Source organism: Dasypus novemcinctus, chromosome 6 (assembly GCF_030445035.2).
Source record: "Dasypus novemcinctus isolate mDasNov1 chromosome 6, mDasNov1.1.hap2, whole genome shotgun sequence".
NCBI lineage: Eukaryota > Metazoa > Chordata > Mammalia > Cingulata > Dasypodidae > Dasypus > Dasypus novemcinctus.
The window spans coordinates 33981889-33997618 of NC_080678.1; the positions used below are offsets into that span (position 1 = coordinate 33981889).

Genomic DNA, 15730 nt, shown 5'->3' on the forward strand with positions numbered 1-15730 from the left:
TCAAAAGAATGAGATATGTGAGGGAAAAGGCTCTATTCTCAAATGTCCCTACATTTGGTGCTAGTTTCCAGGAAATGACTGTGTTCTAATGACTATATATTTGGGACATTTATAAGATTACTAAAGTTGTCAGGAAAGGAACATCTTCCCAACTAAGGAAAACAAGGTCACAAGAGACCTTTTTTTTTTTTTAAGTATTTTATTCTGCTTACCTATGTCTATTTTTCTTCACATCTTGAGGCATCAAAGAAAAAAATTAACATTTTGATATAATAATACATGAATAATCAAAGGCAAAATTTTCAAGATACTGAAATTAGCAAAAGTCAAACATTTGCAAAATCAGACAAAACACATTGAGTTTTGCTGTTCAATCCCAAGCAAAATAATGCTGATGTGATTTTAAAAGTTTGATTAGCTTCTCCTGGTCAGCACGGATGAATAGAGACTGCAGGAAAGTACATGTGAGCTCTTATCTCAAGAATGTTCTTGAAGCAATCTAGTTGTTATCATTTCTAATTAGGAGTTAATAGTGCCACGGTTTGGTGGGGTTCATTCAGTTACCAAATGAGAAGCATTTAATACTTAGAATGCATCTGGTATTTAGTAAGCATTTAACATTAGCTATTATTATTTTAATTAGCAGGGAAGCTTTTCATAGACCTCACAAAAAACAAATTCCCAGGGGACCAAAATCCCCTGCCCTATATAGTGCCCTATATACACGTGGTATAGCTAAACTACTGGTTTGTCCAATGCAGGGCCAAGAATTGATTATCTGGGGCGGTCTCCATCTGTCTTCAGTCAAATCAGAAAAAGAACAATTTAATGAGCACAACCCCCCTCCCACCCCAAGGCATTTGGCTTAAAGTCCTGCTCTTTATTTTCAGGTTATAGCCCTTCTAATTTTTCTTAGTCCATCAATAAGCTATTTTTTTCTATGTTAAAATATTTCATGAAATGTTGGTAAATAGTTGGGTTTTCATCTACAATGTTTGATAAAATAAAAATTGACAATCCTATTCTGGGCCTCGAAATCTGTGAAAATACCAAGATTCGGAAATGACCTCAAACCCCTCTTCCCTCCAAATACGACTGAGACCAGATCCATAGAACATGTGGAGGTGTAAGGAGAGCGCGTGCCGGGCGCCGGGGAACCCTGGGAACAGAACAGGAAGGGGGCGGGGGTGTGAGCGGCTTCGGGAGGCGAGGCCCGCCCCCTGGAATGTGATCCTACCGGCCAAATGGTCGCGGCGCCCGAGCTCCAGCCAATCCCCAGAGCTTTGGGTAGCGCCCAGGCAGTTTTAAGCTGAACCAATGGGCGCCCGCATTACAAGAGTCTTGGGTCCCCGCGGCTGTCCGGAGGGCGGAACAGGAAGCCTAGGGGTGGTGGTTTCGCAGCGCCCGGGATCAATCCGATTTGAGGTGCTCGGAGACTGAGATCACCGGGCGCTGACTGAGCCTGGAGACAGGGCAGGGAAGAGCGGCAGAATTGGATCTGGCGGGAGCCTGGTGGTGGTTGGAGGCTGAGGGTGGGCGGCAAGAGGCCGTTTGTGAAGTCAGCTGCTTCACAGTTGCCTCTGAAGATGCCGCGCCGGGATCGCCTGCATCACTATGGGACGGGTACTCATTTCAAAATCAGACCTTACGGTCCACCGCAGCCTTAGTGAATCCGAAATCCAGGGGTGAGCCATAGGAATGTTTATGCACACTTGCGCTTAAGAACCCCCGGAGGTTTTCTTCACTGGCAAACTTAGCAGAAATAAGTACAGGGAACCACACCACAGAGATGAGGGTTGAAATCTGCCTTAATTCTGATGGTAAGAGCAACATACCAGTTGATCTCCAGATCTTTCTGCGAGCATCGTAAGGCCTTACTTAACCTCAGGATCTTACTTGTATCATCTGTAGAATGAATGATGCTCTCTGACTTACCTTCTCACAGAGGTGGTGTGTGATAAAAATGAAGTAGAAGCCCAATGGGCTCTGGGAATGTATGGAAGTGGGCATTAATATTTCTGAGTGGGTAGAGTATATAACTTGTCCAGCCTCCTACACTGAATTGACTGATACGGTCTTTACAGTATTTAATTACACTTGCTTTGTGCCCATTGTGGGGTGTGGTAGGAAGACTCTGAAAAGGTAGGGAAAGGGGACTGGGAGACCAAACAGGACACCACCCTGTTGCCTCTAGCTTTGAGGTGATGTGGGTCTAATTCTTCAGTGGTAATAACGAAGGGAAAGAAGGAGGGAGTGAAGTTAGGTCGACGATGGGAAGCATGAGGAATTGCAGATTTCCCCACTTAGAATGGGAAGACAAGAAACTAAAGAGGGCATCTCTTGAAGTACAACAGGGTATCCAAGTGGAAATGTCCTACTGGCAGTTAAAATCTAGATTGAAGTCTAGATCTAGCTGGAGCTGATGATTCAGAGGTGATTTTCAGCTTGGACTCTGGACAGTGGAACCCTCAGTCACTGAGGACTCTGGGACAGGAAATTTAATCAGTAGGAAGGCTCTGGGGAATCTCCCAGTTAGGCCACAATGTCGTTAATCAGAAAAGGTGATCCAGTGATACATGAAAGGACTTGGAAAACTAGAGGCATATTATTCATTTTAATGAAGGAAAGATCAGACAGCTTCACTGCTGACTCCTGCCCTCATCAGAGCCCATAATCACAGGCCTCGGGGCTGTTCTGCAGGTACAGATTGAAGAAACCTCGAAGGGCCTTCCCATCAGTGAGGAGGGCTGACACTGCAGGATCTTTCCTCATAGATGCCATCCAGAACTTAAGTTTTGGAGTATGGGTTACACACCTGTGGGAGAAGGAAAGCATGAGAGGTGTGAGGTAGGTTAAATAGGAAGGCATCGCAAAGCCTCCCATATATCATTATTACCACTGTGTAGTTGCACTTTGTTTTTCCCTAACTTTTAAAATACTTCCTTAAAATACACATAATCATAGAAAATTAGACTCGGAGGCTAGTTTAGAGGTCTTTGTTTTATGGAAGAGGAATCTGAAATTAGGGTAAAGTGCCCTGCTCAGTTAGCATGTAAACTGGGACCAGAACAGGTTCCTATCCTAACAGAGACTAACTCTCTAAAATGAGAACACGAGAACAACAAAGAATGTTATATATTTATTATTCTAGGGTCAGAATGTGACTAAATGTCACCTTTGAAGAAGCTCGAGAAAGCCTCGGTAGCTGCCAACAGACTGCCAAATGGGTAACATATCTAAAATTTCAAGAGATGGAGTTTGGAAAGAGGAGTGTGGAAATCTTACGGGTATACGGGGGATAACACTGGCCATACAATCCTGAAAAGACATCCTTATAAAAGCTCACATCCTTATGGGTTTTTAACTAGGAGGGAAGGAATAAAATACTCTTAAAACATTTTACTACATCACTGAACACCTGCCCCCCCCCCAGGGTGGGGGAACTGGCAAGTTAGGTAAGTATATGACATCCCCTTGATAGTCCAAGACCCTCCTGCCTGCTTGTCCTGCTCAAACCAGTTTTATTAAGTTTTGTTCAGAAAAAAAGGTCAGTATATACAATTCCACCTATCATACCAAATAGTCAAAGTCTTACTCGTTTAACTCCAGTACTTCCAGCCGTTCAAACCATGGCCAGATGAGGTAATCAATCATAGAAAGAGAAGTGCCGCCAAAGAAGGTTGTCTTCTTATTGGTCAGAACCTGAACATTAGACAGTATAAGAGTAATTCTTATTTATGTACCTAGTAAGACATCTTTAGAAATGATGAAGGCAAGTTAAGTACAGCAGGTAGGGGCAGCAGCTTTCACTCTGCCACACTGAAGTTGATTTTTTGGTCTAATGATCAGTTTAAGCTTTACAATCTGTCTGCTTGAGACGAAGCAAAACAATCAATAAAATAAAATAGAAAGCTCAGAAAAATAAAACAAACCACAGAGTAAAAGATCTTTGTAATACATATACCTGACAAAGATGTATTCAGAATAAAGAAAGAACTCCTGGCAGTCAATAAGGAAAACAGTAAACAATCTATTAGAAAAAGGTCAAAACTTGAGCTTCACAAAAGAGGATGTCCAAATGGCCAATTATCATTTGAAAAGATGCTCAACTGCATTAGTCATTAGGACAATGCAAATGTAAACCAAAATGCAGTACCACTATACACTCACTAGAATGGTTGCCCACCGGAATGAAATAAAAATTAACAAGACAAAATTAGCAACGGTGTGCAACCACTACAGGTAGAAGTGCAAATTGGTATAACCATATTTTAACAGTTATCTACAAAAACTGAGCAGATGCTTACTCTAACCTAGCAATCCTAAAGGGGAAAAGAGAACATATGTTCACCAAAATATATGTACAAGAATGTTCACTGGAGCACTATAATAGCTCAAACATGGAAATGTTTACTATCAGCAGTAGAAGAATGGTTAAATAAGTTGTAGTATAACCATACTTTGGAATACTATACAAAGAGTATGAATGAACTACACACAATGTAAATGAACCTCCAAACCTAATAGTGACTGAAAGAAACCAGACCCCAAAGAGTGCATTTTCTATAATTTCAGTTACATAAAGAGCTAAAATATCCAAACCTAATATTCTGTTTCTTAATACGGGTGCTAGTTCTATGGCTAAGTTCGTGAAAAACTATTTTGACTAGTAATAGAAGAAATTGTATCATTGACATGGAGAAAGTGGCCACAGTAGTTGCTGAGGGCAGGGAGAGGGAAGAAGAGATGTGATGAGGGGGCATTTCTGGGACTTGGAGTTGTCCTAAGTGATATTGCAGGGTCAGATGCTGGACATTATATATCCTGCCATAACCCACTGAATGTACTGGGGGAGAGTGTGAACTACAGGGTAAACTATTATCCACATGGTGCAGCAGTGCTCCAAAATGTGTTCGCCAAGTGTAATGAGTGTACCACAATGATGGGGGAGGTTGTTGGTGTGGGAGGAGTGGGGTGGAGGGATGGAGGGTATAAGGAAATATCTTATGTTTTTTATAATGTAACCTTTTTTGTGGTGTATGTATCTTCAAAAAAATACAATTTACAAAAATGATGGGGATGGGTGGTGGGGAGTGGGTTATATGGGAACCTCTTAAGCCTTTTTTAATGTAACGTTTTATGTGACCTATTAACTTTAATAAAAATGTGTTAATTAAAAAAAAATTCATCAAGCTGCACTCTTGTGCTTTGAGCACTCCCCTGCATGTAAGGTGTCAATAAAAAGTTTACTTGAAAAATAATGGAAAACAAATGGATTAACTATTAAACAGATGCTAAATAAAATAATTTGACAACCAAGCTCAAATAGCATAGTTGTGAATTTTAAGAAGGTTAATTGGTATTATGATTTTGCCAAAGGGGAGAAATGGGAATATTATCTGCCTAATTAAACCAATACCCAATAACCCCTTATAAAACCACCATACTTTTTCTCAAGGCCCATGTAACCTCCTGCTTTGTAGACTGCTTGTTTAAGTCTACCTGAGTGTCTTCTATCAACTACTAATCTATGATCATCTGAGGAGTATAGAAGTCATCTTACCCTCTGCCTCCCACATTTTTCAGCAGAGCTTCTGCCTTACAATTAGTAGTTGCTCAAAATTGCTCCATGAATTAATGTTGTCTGAATCTACCCTTAAAGCATAGAATCTAGTAATTATGTACAAATATTTTTAATTGTATTGTGTAGATATATATATAGCATAAAACGTCCCATTTAATGATTTTTAAGTGTACAATTCAGTGGTATTAATTACATCCACAATGCTGTGCTCTCCTTCCCTACCATCCTTTCATCACCCCTATCAGAAACTCTACACCATTTAAGCAATAACTCCCTAGCGCTCCTTGCAAGCTCTAATCTACTTTTGGTCTCTATGCATTTGCTTATTCTGGATATTTTTAATAAGTGGAATCATACAATATTTGTCCTTTTGTGCCTGACTTATTTCACTCAATATAATTATTTCAAGGTTCAGTTAAGTTGTAGCATATACCAGAAATTCATTCCTTTCTATGTCTGAGTCATATTATATGGTATGTATATCCCACATTTTGTTTATCCATTCATCTGCTGATGGCTGCTTGAGGTGTCTCTACCTTTTGGCTATTGTGAGTAATGTAATGCTGCTATGAACATTTGGTGTACAAGTATCTGTTTGAGTTGATGTTATCAATTATATTGGTATACGCCTAGAAGTGGAATTAGCAGCTTATATGGTAATTCTATGCTTAAATTGCCACACCATTTTCCACAATGGTTACACCATGTACAAATAAATTTAAGTAGGGTAGTTTCAGACAGAGGGAAATACCCTCTCAGCAGCCTAAAATGTGGAAATGGGACTACTCATTTTAAAGCATGTGTTTTTAACTTACATTCTGTGAATGTGAATGAAGAAAAAAATTACATCTTTTTGTCACCACTAAGCTTAAAGTGAAATTTAGTAGATGTTTCCATTATGAAAAAAATAAACCACAACAGTGTTAATCTTATATATTGTTGTTTCAACTTTCTATTTTCAATTAAAGTTCAAATTTACAGGACAGTTAGAAAAAAATAAATGTAAACCTCACAAAGAAAACTCCAACATATCCCACTCTCCCACCTGCAGATATCCAGATTCACAAATTTTAACATTTTACCACTTTGCTGTATCATTCCACCTATCCATCTATTTATCAACCCATTTTCTGTACACTTGAGTGTAGGATATATATACATTACCATCTTTGAACACCTAATACTGCCATGTACACTTCTAAGAAAAGGATATTTACTTATGAAACCACCTCAAGTGCAGTTATCAAGTTCAATCAATTTAACATTCACACAAACAGCCAGTTTTCCAGTATTAGAAAAAGGTGTAAAATTACTCATTTTATCAAGTTAGAATATCCTTGACACAAAACCAAATAGAGGGAAGCGGATTTGGCTCAATGAATAGAGCATCCACCTACCACGTGGGAGGTCCAAGGTTCAAACCCAGGGCCTCCTGACCCGTGTGGTGAAGCTGGTCCACGCGGAGTGCTGATGAGTGCGAGGAGTACCCTGCCATGCAGGGGTGTCCCCCACATAGGGGAGCCCCACGTGCAAGGAGTGCGCCCCGTAAGAAGAGCTGCTCCGTGCAAAAAAAGTGCAGCCTGCCCAGGAGTGGGGCCTCACACATGGAGAGCTGATGCAGCAAGATGATGCAACAAAAAGAGACACAGAATCCCACGGACACAGAAGAACACACAGTGAATGGACAGAGAAAGTAGACAGTGGGGGGAGGGATGAAAGGGGAGAGAATAAATTTTTAAAAATTTTTTAAAAATAAATAAACCTTAAAAAAACACAGAGATACAAGAATGAAAAATTATGGGCCAATATCATTTATGAAATACAAAAATCCTTTAAATGTTAACTAATTCTACAGTGTATATGAAAATCCATCGAGAACAGTGGGTTTTATCTCATTAATGCCAGGATGGTTCAACACCAGAGAATCTGTCAATAACACCATATTCACCAGATTAAAGGGAAAAAAAATCTACTGGAATATCTCATTAGATGTAGAAAAAATATTCAATAAAATTAACCATTAATTCATGACTTAAAAAGAACTGGCAAACTCATAAATGGAAGAGAACTATCTTAACATGAAAAGAAGGTCTCTGGTAAAACCTACAGCAAACTTCACATTTATTGGTAAAAATGTTAGGATGCATTCTATAAAACACAGGAACAGTCTTATATCAGTAAAAACTTCAACCCAATCATAACTTGAATGCCTCAAGGACGAGAGAAAGACTCTAAAATAAGGCCCAAAGAAATACAAAATAAAATAAGGCCTCAATGGCTGCTCTTCCCCAAGGAAGTTGATCCCAAGTGTGTGTACGGGTTATGGAAAACTCTGTGGTGGGAAACGTAATTATATAACATTAAGTGGGGGAAGGAGTGGAGGGGAAGAACACATATAGACATACATGCTCTGATCACAGTTACAGTAAATTTTTTTTTAAATATAGGGTCAAGGACTGGAAACAAACATGGAGAAATGAAAACAGATGACCAATTGTGGAAATGTAGGTGAAATTTTCTTTTTCCCTCATGATTTTAGTATCAATGCATTGTGGTGGCTTAGAGCTGTATGTACCCCAGAAAAATATGTTCTTAAATTTAATCCATTCCTGTGGGTGTGAACCCATTGCAAGTAGGACCTTTCAAAGAGGTAACTTCAGTTAAGGTGTGGCCTAGGATGGGTCTTTTTTTTTTAAAGATTTATTTTTTATTTATTTCTCTCCCTTTTCCCCTCCCCGCAGTTGTCTGCTGTCTGTGCCCATTCGCTGTGTGTTCTTCTGTGACCGCTTCTATCCTTATCAGTGGCACTGGGAATCTGTGTTTCTTTTTGTTGCATCATCTTGCTGTGTCAGCTCTCCGTGTGTGTGGCACCATTCTTGGGCAGGCTGCACTTTCTTTTGCATTGGGCGGCTCTCCTTATGGGGCGCACTTCTTGCATATGGGGCTCCCCTATGCGGGGACACCCCTGCAAGGCAGGGCACTCCTTGCGTGCATCAGCATTGCTCATGGGCCAGCTCTACACGGGTCAAGGAGGCCCAGGATTTGAACGGCGGACCTCCCATGTGGTAGGCAGACGCCCTATCCATTGGGCCAAGTCCGCTTCCCTAGGATGGGTCTTAATCCAATTACTGGAGTCCTTTATAAGCAGAATGAAATTGAGACAGAAAGAGAAAAGGCCACAGAAGAAGCAGCCACAGCCAAAATCAATGGACCCTTAAAGAGAAAGGAGGGGCCAGGAGAGGCTGTCAGAGGAGTCAAGGACCAAGGACTGCCAGCAGCCAGCCCCAGAACACCAGTCTTCAGGAAGAAGGCATCACCTTAATAATGCCTTGATTTGGACTTTCTCTTAGTCTCAAAACTATGAGCTAATAAATTCCCATTGTTTAAACCAGGCCAAGGAAACTAAAACAGCAATAGAGAAAATACTTGAAAAGCAAGCCTACGACAAAGCATTTTTAGGTGTTTTGGTTTATAACTAAGAACAGCTTAACACAATCTGTTGTAAACTAAAATTTCTTATTTGATATTATTATTAATTGCCATAAAGTGACTTGGAATATGGAAATATGAAGAAAAAGAGCAGAAGGGAGAGGAGGATAAAGTGTTATCATTTACTCTGATGAAAGTTAGGAGAATAAATTGATTACCTCCTCTAGCTTGCTGAGTTCTTTACACAAGTCTTCTTTTAGGTCAGCGCAATCTTCTTTATTTTGTCTTCCAAGAAAGTTTTTTAACAAAAGTGGTACCTAGACAGAGAATAATTTTTTAGTTTTAAAATTTGATGCTAACTATATATTCCCCCTCCACAAACATGCTAGAACTCTCATAGTCCTGGTGTCAGGGTGTCCTAGAAACTTCAAGCATGCACTAACACAGAGGTCGTGGACTGATCTTAGGGAGCTTTTGCAGCCTAAGATGCTGTGTTGGTCATGATTTTCTGTGTTACAAATAATAAAACCCACTTTGGCAAGTTTGAGCCAAAAAGGTCTTCAAAGAACACTGAGTGGCTCACAGAATTGTAGGGAGGCTGAACAAAGAGGCTTGGAACTAAGCTGGAACATTCCAACATCCTGCTCTGAACTGGCCTGTTGGGAAATGCCCCTGCTGCCAAGGATGGCTGAGCACTGGCTGTTGGCCACCAGCACTAATACATTTTCTACTCTCCACTATCCTCTTGCAACCACTGCTCCTGAGAGCAGGGAGCTCCCCTGCCACGTTCACCAGCAGGATCAGTGACCCATATGGAGCCTGTTTCCTCACATTGCTCATTTCTGCATTGAAATCTAGTATGAGTGCATCTGACAAGAAGAGCCTAGGTCATGGGCCTCTGCCCTGGCTGCAAAAAGGAGCTGGGAAGAAAACTTTTCTGATTCCTCCCTTGGGGAGGACATAAGTGTGTTCAAAATGTGCTGACCACCTGAAGACTCAATAGGTGTAGTGACAGATGCTTTAATGCTGTGGTGGAGGAGTTGTGTGTTTAATACTTTGGTCTTTGGTATCATCTGGTTGCAAGAGTGAGAAGTCTACTCATTGTGGTTTATGTAAAACAGGGCACTTGTCAGTCAGTTGATCTCATGGGACCTGGAGTTTGCAGGCAGCCCTTCCATTCACATTTCCATCACATTTCCAAAGGGGCTTTGCCTCTTTCACCTTTGCTTTTCCTTAAAAATTTGCTTCATATTGTCATTCATATATCAGTTCCTTTTGCAAAATTCTTCATTTCTGATTCTCTAAAAATTTTATTTTTTACCTGGTTTTGTTAAGTCTCCCCTGATATATAAGTTGACAGCTTCAAAGCTTCCCACCTTTACTGTCTCAGTTCCAAATTCTCAGGAGCCAAGACAATTAGCCTGATATGGTGGGGAGTGGTGTGGAAGGAGGGAAGTGGTATGGAGGGTGGGGGTGCATTTCTGGCCTAACTGGCTGTCACCAGGAAGGTGGGATCATGTGGTACACAGGCTACCTCTTCCCTGAATGTGAGCAGGAAACTAATGGTAGACGTTTCCGCCTTTACTTTTTAGCTTGCTTTTTTCTAGACACTACAATAAAAATCTCTATTTTTTTTTTAACTCTCCAACATCTTGTAAATGTCACATTTATTCCCTTTCCATCATCTCTGACAGCAGTCCCCTCTACTATTTTTTCAGCCCCATCCTGCTTAAACCAGATGGCTCCTTCTTCTTTCCCTACTGGCTTCTCTTTATAATAGCTCCTAAAATAATATGTTCTCCTTTCAAGGCCCTACCATTTTCTAAGTATTTCATTAACAATTTCTTTCTCTAGAGACAAAATATTCCTCTATAATATCCTGACCATACTACCAAGGTAACAAGGGTATAGGAATATAACCTGGCAATGCTATTCTTAATGCCTCAACACACATATCTTGGTCATTTCTTTGTTAATACTGATTGTTTTAACTAATCCACAACATCAGTGATAATTAAGATGCAAACAATTCTTCTATGGAAATGCCATTTGTTCAATCACCTGAGAGTTCAGCCAACACACAGGAGATGCTCAGTGCAAAAACAAGAGCTAACACTGAGTATCTGCCATACATCAGATACTGCTCTAGATATTTTATATTTATCAACTCATTTTTATCTTATCAGGTAGCAACAATTATTATACCCATTTTATAAATGATGGGGCTGAGGTTCACAGAGGTAAGTAATAAGTAACTCGCTCAGATTCACATAACTAGGGAAAGGCAGAGCTGGTCACAAACATAGGCAGTGAACAAACATGATCACGACACAGCCCTTACCCTTGAAGAGCTCAATGTCATGCAATACACAGGCAGAAAGGCAAGTACTTACAGTGTGTGTGCCCAGGGCCTCAACAGGGAAGAGTTAACATGTTAGGGGATCACAGAGCAGGGGCACTAAAGCAGTCTGGGCAAGCTTATAGAAGAAAGCAGTGCTTGGAGATAACCAGCAAAGTGGGAAGGGAAAAGAACCTTCCAACAAGCAATAAGAGAGAATAGGGTGAGTTTGGAAAAACTGAAAAATGGCAGTATGGCTGGAATATAAAATGTCAGGCCTCAAAAGGGGAACCAGATCATGAAAGAGCCTGCAGGGTATGTGAGAGCTGACAAGAACAGATTCTTTTGTTTTCCTCTTCCCAGTAACTAAACCATAAATGACAGCATTGTTTTACCTTAGAAAAGCAAACATTTTTCAAATAGCTGAAATTTCTGATACACACACCTTGGAAAATAACTCAAAGACCATCTTTTGACAAGCTTTCTCATAGGGGTCGTCTGGCAATAGCTTCTTCCCTGGATATGCTTCATCCAGGTACTCACAAGTGATGGCAGATTCATAAATGAGTTGACCCTTACTGTTTTCAAGAACTGGCACCAAACCAAAGGGATTCTTTGTAAAGAACCACTCAGGCTTATTTTTCAGGTTGATGTTGATGACTTCATGCCTGAAAGACACACAGAAGATTATGGAGAGTGAAATATTTTACACTTTTAAATAAATCTTCACCATCCACTTAGCAGAACAGACCCCAAACCTGGGAGTTGACTCAGCCTGGATTCCTCCCTGCCTCAAGTCAAATCAATCAGCAAGACCTGTCAGCTCGACCTCCACTTCTCAGGCTCTATCCACTTCTCACCTTCACCACCGCTTCCAGCCCTCACCTGGATTTCTACAGCAGCCTCCCTACTGGCCTCTCTGCTGCCACAGTCCATTCTCCACACATAGCCAGGATGAGCCTTTACAAAAGCAAATTGGATTGGACCACTCTCATTCTTAACACTCCTCAACTGCTGCTGCTTGTCTCCTAGGATTTCCCCTCTGGACATTATGATCTGGCCACATTAGCTTTTTTATATTCCTTAAATTTGCCAAACACAATCCCATCTTAGAGTCTCTGCGCTTGCTGTTCCTCTGCCTGGAAAAGCTTTTCCCAGATCTTCCCAGGACAAATGTCACAGCTTCACAGAGGCACTCCCTGACCACCTGAATCAGCTGCCCTATCTACTAAATATCACCTTGTTTACTTGTGGTATCTTTCTGAAATTATTTTCCTCACTTATTTATGCATTTATTTAATCATCTTCCTAAACTATAAGCTCCATAAAAGCAGGGATTTTGTGTATCTTATTCATATCAATAAACATGTAAAAGCAAAGAATATCAGATGGATACAAATGTTATGAAGAAATAAAAAGAGTTTCAAGTAGGAACTCAAATATTTGTTGAATGAATAAATAATGGAAATGCTTCAAAACTGTCAATAAGATACTCCATTTCTGGCTTAGGGGTATCTTATATATTGTATGAGGCATATAATGGAATTGTGTCCATTCTCCACTGTATGAGAATCAACATGATAAAATTCAATACCTTTTGCTAATTTGAATAAAAAGTTCCTTGCTTTTTATGAGGTTATTAAAGAATCCTAAAAATCTACCCACCAAGTAAAGCTTTAATTAACTCTCCATGCTTTGATATTTAAAAAAATAATGGTAGGTGAGTAAATCATCCAAAGTAAACCAGGAGGGAAGAAAAGAGGTGAAGCCCAGACTATATTCAGATCGTAATTTGATCTATTTTATATCTTGCCTGGAGATTGTAGAGGATACAAGAAAAAGAAAAAGTTTCATATAATTGCCAAAGCTGGACAACTGCTCAAAAGAACAGATTAGTCACTCAAAAATAATGTACACCAGCACAGCTTTCATTTCCTTTTTCCAAATCCACTGCAGTATCTAGAACAGCACTGAGTTTGGAGTTTTAAAGTTGAAATGCCCCACGGAAACATAGGAACAGCCAGTTTGAGCACACTGTGTGTGTGTGTGTGTGTATTCTACAAGGTTCATGTACTGACAGATACTGGGCATTCAGATGTCATTTGCTGCAAGGAAAACAAGGCTACCTGACAAAGAACCGACATCATTTATACTGTGAAGACAGAAGGTAAATCCTTGGCTTTTGTGATAAAGCTCTCAGAATACACTTGCATTTTGGTGATCTGGCATTGTGAACCAAGAAGTTACACACAACCCCAGAACAATTTGGAAGATGCACCTTAGAGGAAACCATGCTTTGCTAGGTTGTATAATCCAGTCAAAGTCCAGAAGTTCATTCCCATTTTCCTTTGGAAAACTGTCCCAGTAATTAAGGTAGGATTATTTTCAACCTAGAGTTCCCGAGTTGGGCACATAAACCCTGGAATCCTGTTATGTCCTGCCCCTGGACTTTTCAATTATAATTATAATCCAGTTTGGATTAAGTTTCTCTTACCCGCAATTGAAAGAGTTCTAATACAGCAAATATTGTTTTAGATAAACCTTACAAAATGGTGAATATTTTGCTACATGTTCAAAATTATAATTTTATCAAATGAGATGTAAATCTAATTGACATGATAGGTAGTCCAAAGATTTTATATTTTCTCTTTAGAATGCATCTCACATTCTTTTAGGGAAAAGAATTGCCTACCTAACCATTCTTCTAGAAGTCTAAAATTAGTTTACAAACCCTAAGCAGGGAAAATTCCTTGAATCTGGGTTTATATTTAAAACTTCCACAGTGCCTTCCAGAGACTAGGTATGTAATGTCCATTCAACAGACTCCAAAGGTCACTGGAAGAAAAGCCCTTCCCACAGATACATGGCAACAGAGAAGAGGCCCTTTACTATTGCGTATTTCTTGGGGATATCCCATATGTCAATAAACGTGCTAGTTTCAATGCTGAGGCTTTGCAAAGGACTGCCTTTTTAGGCTTGGGTGCTTCCCTTTCTTTGACTCAACCAACAACCCCATATATATGAATATCCACTATAGGATTAACTCAGCCCTCTGCTAGGAGGGTAAAGGTCTGAACTGTATCCTGGGGAGAATTACCAGCTATTCGAGGAGGGCTCATGTATATTCTTAGAATAACTGCAAACAACACTGGACAACCCGACAAGAACAGGAAGCCATAGTGACATGAAAGTGAAAGGGCAGTGGACCTACTAGAAGACCTACCAGGGCTAAAAGGGCTTCTGCCTGTTACCTCGGGCAAATCACTGACTTCACTAGAGCTTTCCGAATCCAGAAAATGGTTAAGTGAATGTCCCAGGCGGGTGGAATACGTGGCTTTTTTTTTTTCCTGAGGAGAAATTGCGTAATTTTCTATTCTCACTACCACTGCCACCACCAAAAAGGCTGGAATAGTTTATTTTGCAGATTCCCGCTCCCGCCTGGGTCCTTACCGGATCCCCTTGGCCTTCAGGACCAGGAGGGTCCTCTGGGCGAACGGGCAGAACCTCATGCTGTAGACGCGGATCAGGCCCTCGGGGACCGGCCCTGGGGGCGCGCTTCCTGCCGGGGAGAGGGAGCGGAGGAGGTGACAGCCCGAGAGCCGCGGGGGACCCCCACCCTGCCGCCGCCCCGCGCCGGGCGCCAAGAGGTCCTGCCCGCGGCCCCCGGCGCCCGGCGCCGCCGCTCCGGACGCGTGCCCCGGGGTCGCCGAGAGCACCCCCACCCCCGCGCCGGGCAGGCCCCACCTTTCGCCAGGCTCCTGGCAGAGCCCTCCGACATGGCGGCGCGGCGCAGGCCGAGGGCCCGGGAGGTCGCTCCGGCTCGCGGGTCCGCAGGCGCTTCGAGGAGCGGGTCGCCCCTCCCTGCGCGGCGCACACGGAGGGCTAGTGCGCGCGGCGGGCGGCGCCGGCTGCCGCTGGGCGTAGACTGGTTCCCCGCGCGCCCTGTGCTTCTGGGGGCAACCCGGACCCGCGCCCAAGGCTTTTGCCCACCCTCAGCCCGGAGGAGCGCGCCGCCCCGCGGCTCGAGCGCCTGTAGGCAAAACGCGGCCGAGGCGTCCCGACGCGAGGCTGGACTTAAGGGTTTTCTGGTGAACTCTCTTAAAACCCGGCAGGGTGCTGTTGTGCCAAACCGTATTTATTGTACCGGCCAAAAAGACTCGCCTTCGTCGAGGTGCACAAAAGAGGCTCGAAATCCTCAGAGCCATTCCTTCACCCCAAACGAAACCGGTCACCATTCCGCCCTCCAATCCAGTCCTCGCCAGACCAGGACCTGCCCCCGTCCCACACTCCGGCCACCCATACGTGACACCAGCCTTGGGACTGACTTCCTCCTTGAAGCTTCCTGCCCAAAGCTTGCCGGACTAAACGGGCCTTAAGTC

General features: G+C 42.0%; 2 protein-coding genes across 2 annotated transcripts in view; both read right to left on the reverse strand.

Annotated features, from left to right (window-relative positions):
• Positions 1-1321, reverse strand: part of LOC101433952 (glutathione S-transferase omega-2) — a 39642-nt gene extending 38321 nt beyond the window's left edge. Inside the window, exon 1 of the mRNA XM_004468235.3 lies at positions 1238-1321. The gene's annotated coding sequence lies outside the window, so the exon portion shown is untranslated. The remainder of the gene's footprint in view (positions 1-1237) is intronic.
• Positions 180-15433, reverse strand: GSTO1 (glutathione S-transferase omega 1). Its single transcript, XM_004468234.5, has 6 exons — positions 15096-15433; positions 14802-14910; positions 11797-12019; positions 9232-9330; positions 3596-3702; positions 180-2815 (listed from the first exon to the last, which is right to left on the reverse strand). The coding sequence occupies exons 1-6, from the start codon at positions 15127-15129 to the stop codon at positions 2662-2664; spliced, it is 726 nt and encodes a 241-aa protein (XP_004468291.2). The 5' UTR covers positions 15130-15433; the 3' UTR covers positions 180-2661.
• Positions 15434-15730: the final 297 nt, after the last annotated feature.

Excerpts from the sequence above, each read along its gene's own strand:
- GSTO1 (XM_004468234.5), bottom strand. The coding sequence starts at position 15,129 with ATGTCGGAGGGCTCTGCCAGGAGCCTGGCGAAAG. Across the intron at positions 12,020-14,801 it reads CTGAAGGCCAAGGGGATCCG|GCATGAAGTCATCAACATCA; the intron begins GTAAGGACCCAG and ends TGTGTCTTTCAG. Across the intron at positions 2,816-3,595 it reads GAAGTACTGGAGTTAAACGA|GTGTGTAACCCATACTCCAA; the intron begins GTAAGACTTTGA and ends CTTCTCCCACAG.